Below are 7,289 nucleotides of genomic sequence, written 5' to 3'. Positions count from 1 at the left end.
GGGGGGGGGGATTGTTCTTTTAAACATTGCCTTTCTCGCTTGAAATCTGACATAAAGCTTTATGGTTCTGCTACTGGACTTTTATTCACTAACAGCTGGTTGGATCTTGTTATAGCTTAGAACCTCTCATTGATCCAGATGTGTTGCCTTTCAGGAGGGTGGCTTAAAGCTGACATTTCAGAAGCAAGGGATTCCTCAGAAAAGGCCTCTGGATGGTGAGGAGGCACTGGGACAGCAGCAGTATTTGGCTCGACTACAGGATCTTCAGAATGCCTCTGAGGCCAGCCTTGTAACCTTTCCAAAACCCTTGGCAGCATCAGGTAAAAATGTAGTGAAATCTTATTGTTAATTATGTTCTTACACTTTGCTCTTGTCCTCATTTGATGCTGCTTTATTAAAAAATGTCACCGTACATGAAGTGGTGCTGTTATTAATAAACATCTGAATTTTTTGAAGGTACTTCTAATACACTATCAACTCCTGGTATGAATGGCATGGCATCAGATGCTCAGCCAGCTGTCAAAAAAAGGAGAGGAAGGAGGAAGAATGTAGAAGGAGTTGATATCTTGTTTATGAACCGGAATAAGATGCTAAATCACGTGAGTCACATTATTCATGGATTGGGTTTGAATCCTTACTGAAAACAGTAAAAGATTACATTTTTTGATTTACCTTTTTTATCAATGTAGTACTGGCTTGTTTGCGATATTGGACAGAGATGACAACTGCCCTCATCCTGCCACTGTCGGCAATAGCTTGTCTGTGAAATGTCAGTTATCTACCCCACCCTTTCTATTGGTATAAACATGAACCTTAACAATGTGGAAGCCATAAAAGCTGGAATTGTGATTTAAATGTGAGAACACTTTGCTAATAGATTGTTCTCTCAACACAATTCAGCATGAAAGCCAAGGAGTTCATAGGTTTTTATAAAGGGACATGTACTTTAAATAAATTGAGAAACACCACTAAAAACCAGGGGTATTTAAATCTCGTCGTGGAACGAATTAAGTTAGTGAACCGAGGTACCACTGTACATACAATTCACCTATTTACTGTTGTGGAGGATGAGGTGGACAGTTTCAAACGAAACTTTTCGTCCGATGATCGAACCGTCGTACGATTTTCGCACGACAGCCCCATCCTGCCCCGATTATCGAAAGGCTCAATCAGCGGTAGTTAAAAAAAAAAACATCTGGACGACTTGCCGTAATTGACCGCAATTATTTTAGTTTGCGCATGCGCAGTGTTAATCGTACGACTTTTGACGGACGGAAACGCCACCAACCATGCGAACATCGTACGATCGACCAAAGTTTGCAAACATGCTTGACCTTCAAAAGTCGTACGATTGTACAGTACTATCGGTCGGGCACTCTATTCACATGTTACGATTGTCGTACGAAAAGTCGATCGCATACGATTATCGTAAGGTGTATGGGCACCTTTAGAGTTTCACTGCCCCTCAAACAAGATTCATTGTAGTTTAAGCAGTAAACTTCTGTCTATAACTGTCTCTATTATTATGGTATCTTGATTTATGTTCATTTAATAACATGTTTAATATACAGTATTTTTTTAACTATATACAGGGGAGAGGTAATGTGTGCAGTACCATTTTCTCCTCAGACCATCTATGTATACATAGCTACATTCTGGGCCATCCCAATGTAATGCCAAACTTTTACAATGCCAATTGATTTTCTTGTGTTGCAGGTGAACCCGGCTTTGGCTCCTTCCTTATCTCAGCCTTTATCTGGCCATCAGGTGCTTCCAGGAGCACTGGATGCAGACAGCCCTGTCCCTGTCATTAACTTAAAGGATGGCACACGGCTAGCAGGGGACGATGCACCAAAAAGAAGGGATCTAGAGAGCTGGCTTAAAGCACATCCTGGTTATGTAGAAGACCGGGGGGCTTTTATACCTGTAAGTTGTTTTATTGCAATATTTATTCGTATTAGTTTCTTTTGTATTATTTTGAAAACTAGTTGCCTTGCATTTTTACTTCACTTTGGAATCTATTTTTTAAAGAGAACCTGTCATTTAGCCCTTCAGAGTAGGTTGACACACCTACTCATATTTACCTTCCCTGCTCTCCCCCACTGGTCCATTAGCTACAGGATCCCTTCATGTAAACTTTGTATAAGCTCTAGCTCAGCCAGTGCTTACACATTTGGTGAACTTTCCCTCTCCCATACATGCCTATGTCCCGGCCTGGTGATTGGCAACTAAAACCCAATCCCTGCATTTTAGAAGGAGGGGCAGAAGGTCATATCCAGAAATGGCAGATATTTATCAGTGTTCCTGCAGGCGAAAAATATTTGGTTATGTGAGTAAATGTTAATCGTATAGTATTTGTTTGTGTTCAGAGAATGCAGCTTCATGATGGTAGGCCCAAACAGAAGAGGCACCGATGTCGGAATCCCAACAAGCTGGATGTGAACAGCCTTACTGGAGATGAACGTGTTCAGCTCATCAACAAGAGAAACGCCAGGAAGGCAAGTGGACCTAATGAGTGGCCATCCATGTGTGACCTGAAACTAATGCAGTTGATAGGGCATCTTTTGTGGTAACTAGGCTTTGTAGACATAAAAGCTAATCAAGCTCAAGTTTTTGGAAATGCTTGTTATGACTTAAATATAGCCTAGCATTTTTTCAAATATCTGCATCTAATAAGAGTTTATTCACTTTTTTAAATTCGATAGGAAACTATTACTTTAAAGCAAACTTTTGCCCTAGTTGAGAAGAATATTTGTTTCAGTCTGTGTGTCTACAGCTGGCGTGAGGGTGGGCAGACCTCTCACTGGCTTTGTATCTACACATAAAAAAGGGAAACGCTGGTAATTAAATGCTAAACGGGAAGTTGTACAACTTTTCTTTGAAACAATATACACTGGAGAGTGATAGTTTTTATGAACCGTTAATACACAAGAACAGGAAGATGTCACGCAATGGTCTTTCCAGGTGGCCCACAGAAAATACATTACATTGACAATACAGCAGTAGATAAATCAAATATGTTTTTCTTAACACAACAGTTCATACTATTTAACTTTCTGCAAAGCCTGGACAAGCACACTTGGTTATTAAACATAGAATGTTATACTTATTGCAAATATTCTTAAGATGAGAGAAGAGATAACAAATACAGAGTACTTGCCAATGCTAGAAATTGATACATGGGAGGGGCAGGGAGCCAAAATCTATTTCTTATGGCATATGTCAGTAACACCAGAACAAAGTGCTTGCAGGTATTAAACATGTTCATTAGATTTGCAGAAAATGGGATGTTTCATATTTGATAACCACATTTTTTAGTTAACGAACAAACTTTACCAGTAAGTGATTACTGTGACAACTGAAACGGTTGGAATCACTCATGGGTATACAGTGTATAGTTTGCACTTTGGTCTCTTGCATGCAAACCAATAAGCATTTCATCAAGAATGAACCTGTGGTGGGTGTAATAACTCTAGTATTATTTTATTGGCCACTACTGCTAAAGCCCAACTGAGATTTCAATTTAAATTAGCAAAATACTTGTTCAGTTGCATCAAAACAAAAGGTGCGAAACATCTTTGGAAGGAAGCCACAGCTTAAGTAGAAAACTCCATGTCCTGTCAGCATGCTGATGTTAGCCTAATTCGCAAAGAGCATTACCTTTGCTATTTCCCAAGAAGCTTTTGGTAAAATCAGTGGAGGAAAGCAGAATTAAAATAGAACTCCAGTCAAAAATAACAAGATAAAATAACAAAAACAGTGTTACTGTATTTGTATTTAGCTTTGATCAAGAGATTTCCACTTGCCCAACGAAGTACTGATGGGGTGGTCATAATAATCTGGGCACTCAGTGTATATATATTTATGTATATATTATAATTTTTTATTCACTTATTTTTTTACCAGTTCACCTTCAGTGTGGCTTTTGGTGTTTTGGAACCGTGCAATAGTTTTTAAATGGTTTCTGTCGGTCAGGGAAGCAATATTTGACTATCACGGACTTGTTCTTTTTATAAAGACAGTCATGTGATCTCCATTTCGGCACTGTTATGGCAATCACATGACTTTGTTTATCAACAACATGTTGATAATCCATGCCATATCATAGGCAAATCCTTGGTCTGACATGGCTTTGTTTGTATACAAAGCCATGTCACACAGTGCCTAGTTCTTACAGCTAGGATCACTGCTTGCTCTTGGCCTTAACGGGTGCCATTTTTTAAGTAATTTTTTCCCAGCAATGCCACATGATAAAAATAGAGCCGGCAATTACAAAAATTGGTGAATTGCTCGCTCTTCCAGTAAATACTGAGCCGTAGTGGTGATAGACTTTCTTTTAATGTTTTCATCACTCACAATATTATGGCCACTTCTGCTGTCAAGTTTACTTAATTCAGTGGTTTTGGAGGGAACTGCCCTCTGATTCAACCTATATGGTTTGTTGTATATAACTCTTTTGGCTTGTGTTTAGGTTGGGGGAGCATTTGCCCCTCCCCTTAAAGACCTGTGCCGATTCCTGAAGGAAAATCCAGAGTACGGAGTGGCTCCCGAGTGGGGGGACGTTGTAAAGCAATCTGTGAGTACAAATCATTGTATGTTTATATTTAGCGCTTTTAGCTTTACTGAAATAAGGGTACACCCTTCAGAAAGTGTGTGGCCACAGAGTCCGGATACTTCTGTCTGCACTTGGGGAGTTTTCTGAAGCATTCTGTTAATTAAAAATGTAACCCAATCACCTAAATCTATAAAAGTCATTTGTATCATTCTCCGGTGTTTACTGCTTATTGTGTGCTTGCTGTGCCACAATTTTCTAAGAATGTTATTAGGACTATATGTACATTTTACAGTGTCCACTTAGCTTAAGTTCTCACCTCCACATATTTTGTTTACCTGGAGCAGAATTTTACTTTAGATTTGCTATAAAACAACTATAATAGGGGTACCCTGCAGTTAGGTTATCTAGGATCTGCTATTAAGGAATAAAAGTAATCATCTGAAATATGAAGGAAACCAAGGACTGGCTCCTAATGTTTTTACATGGCTCAGATAGCCGCAACAGCTAATGAAAAGTGAGACCCTAGCACAATCTTTTGTTAAAGTTTATGCCTTGTAATTAAAAGAGACTAATGTGGATGATTTGGTGATTATATAATATATATAAAAATTAAAATATGTACTTTTGATGTCTTTATTGACAATATGGTGTCTCTTAAAGTAGATTTGTTGCTATGCTGTTTCTTAGGCAGTAAATGAGCTTCACACAAGCCCTCATTGGCCTCCGGAGCTGCTGGTACTGTAAAACAATTCATCATCAAAGTTCCCATCTTAAGAAGCAGTAAATGAGCTTTAAACAAGCGCTCATTGACCCCTGGAGCTGCTGGTACTGTACAGCAATTAATCATCAAAGTTCCCAACAGAAGCACTAAAATAATTCAAGTCCTATCAGCAGCACAGCTCACCCTGTTCCCACCTCCTAGCAGTGACTTTGCAGCCTTTCCAACCTTCTAATCTCTAATTTACAGACAGAGCAGATGTTCTGTTAGGGGAAGTGGAGCTTCTGAGAGAAGGACTTGAACAGCTTCAGTGCTTCCACTGTAACCTTTGAGGATGTATTGATCAACAGTGTTTGCAGCTGCAGGGGTCAGTAATGGCTTGTTTTACAACTTATTTACTACTTGCAAAGGAAATGTCAAAAATTGGATGTCAATAGCCTGATTACAGATTTCACTTTAAGGTCATGGGTAAACATTTGGTAATGGGATACATTCTCTCACCTAACAGAGCTATTTTTGTTCCTTTCCTCTATAGGGTTTCCTCCCAGATAGTATGTTTGACCGTATCCTAACTGGCCCTGTGGTGCGGGAGGAAGTGAGCAGGAGAGGCAGGAGGCCAAAAAGTGAAATTGCCAGGGCAGCAGCAGCCACAGCAGCTGGAAACTCTGTCAACGTCAGCCCTCTGCTAGCAAATGGCCTTATCCCAGGCATGGATATTTCCAGCTACCAAGCTTTACAGCAGAACTTCCAGAGTCTCCAGTCTTTGCAGCTGACAGCTGGATTAATCGGCTTGCCTGCAGGTCTCTCTGCTTCTGGTGGAGATGCCAAAAATATGGCCGCCATGTTCCCAATGCTGCTGGCTGGATTACCCAATCTTTTGGGTATGGGAAACCTGTTGAACAAATCCTCAGAGCCCAGTGCCAAGGAGAAAGCGAAGAACTGTACAAATGACTGCAAAGAAGCTGAAAATGGCAAAGAAAGGACGATGTCCCCTTCTGGTGACAAAGCCAGGCAGAACTCAAGCCCTCCTTCCACATCTATGGGAACTGCTCTACAAGCAGGTTCCTTATCTATCAACCCACTGCTGTTACCCAATATACTCTACCCAGGGATGCTTCTCACTCCAGGCCTTAATCTTCACATCCCAGCTGTGCCGCAACCGAACATTTTTGAAGTACAGAATACTAGCAAAGATGCTGGTCCAGTAGCTGTCCCAGATTCCACCGCAGAATCGCCTCCTGCCCCCAGCCAGAAAGAAAAAGCGAGGAATGAGGTTGGCTCTCAAAATGAGAACAGCACAGATGACTGTTCTGAGAAGGCAGAACCTTCCTCAGGATCAAACAGCCCCTCTTCTTCCTCGTCTGAGGACTCGGATTCTTCGGAGGAAGACTAACCTTGACAAAACCTGCACTTAAATTATGAAACAGCCCTTTCCCTCCCTCCCACTTTAAACCCTCTCTTGCCTACAATTATTTTAATTGTAAATAATGTGTTACAAGTGCATCAAAGGATTTTAAAGACAAGCAGACATTTCAGTATTCTGAAAATGCAAACGGCGTTTTAAGAAAACGTTTTGCATGTAATATTCTCACAGAGACTTACTTGTATGTAATATCAAAAAAACAATACACACTGTGCTGTAAGAAGCTTACAGCAAAAGGCATTACCTTTTGTTTGAGGGAAGCCTGGGGTAATTTTATGGAAAAAAAAATTTAAAAAAAGACAAAAAATAGGAAATAAAAGGCAAGCTCGCTCTCTAAGAGCTGTATATAAATAATATATTTGCAGTGAAACACAGAATCCTCTGAGTATATTGTGGTTTTCCTTTCTGCCTTTAGTTTTTACAATTTTCCTCAAACGTATCACTTAACAGAACTCAGCAATAATTTGGGCAGTTGACGAATGTCGTGGAAATGTTTAGTAGCTGTGTTTTATTTCACCGTAAAGGGAAATGATCATGAAATTGTTTATTTTATTTTTTATTTGTAAGTTATGGTAGCATCATTCAGCATATAG

At 39.9% G+C, this 7,289-nt stretch overlaps 1 protein-coding gene across 1 annotated transcript in view; it reads left to right on the top strand.

Moving 5' to 3' along the window:
- The window catches only part of CHD9 (chromodomain helicase DNA binding protein 9), a 167,748-nt gene extending 160,853 nt beyond the window's left edge, over nt 1-6,895 (top strand). The window contains exons 36-41 of the mRNA XM_018559651.1: nt 155-320; nt 457-599; nt 1,717-1,926; nt 2,370-2,498; nt 4,472-4,576; nt 5,809-6,895. Coding sequence (XP_018415153.1) covers nt 155-320; nt 457-599; nt 1,717-1,926; nt 2,370-2,498; nt 4,472-4,576; nt 5,809-6,666 — 1,611 coding nt within the window. The 3' untranslated portion in view covers nt 6,667-6,895. The remainder of the gene's footprint in view (nt 1-154; nt 321-456; nt 600-1,716; nt 1,927-2,369; nt 2,499-4,471; nt 4,577-5,808) is intronic.
- The last annotated feature ends 394 nt before the right edge of the window (nt 6,896-7,289 follow it).

This window comes from Nanorana parkeri, unplaced genomic scaffold (genome assembly GCF_000935625.1).
Source record: "Nanorana parkeri isolate BGI_ZX_2015 unplaced genomic scaffold, ASM93562v1 scaffold409, whole genome shotgun sequence".
NCBI lineage: Eukaryota > Metazoa > Chordata > Amphibia > Anura > Dicroglossidae > Nanorana > Nanorana parkeri.
Note: the sequence above shows the minus strand (reverse complement) of the source record. Positions and strands in the feature narration are given on the sequence as shown.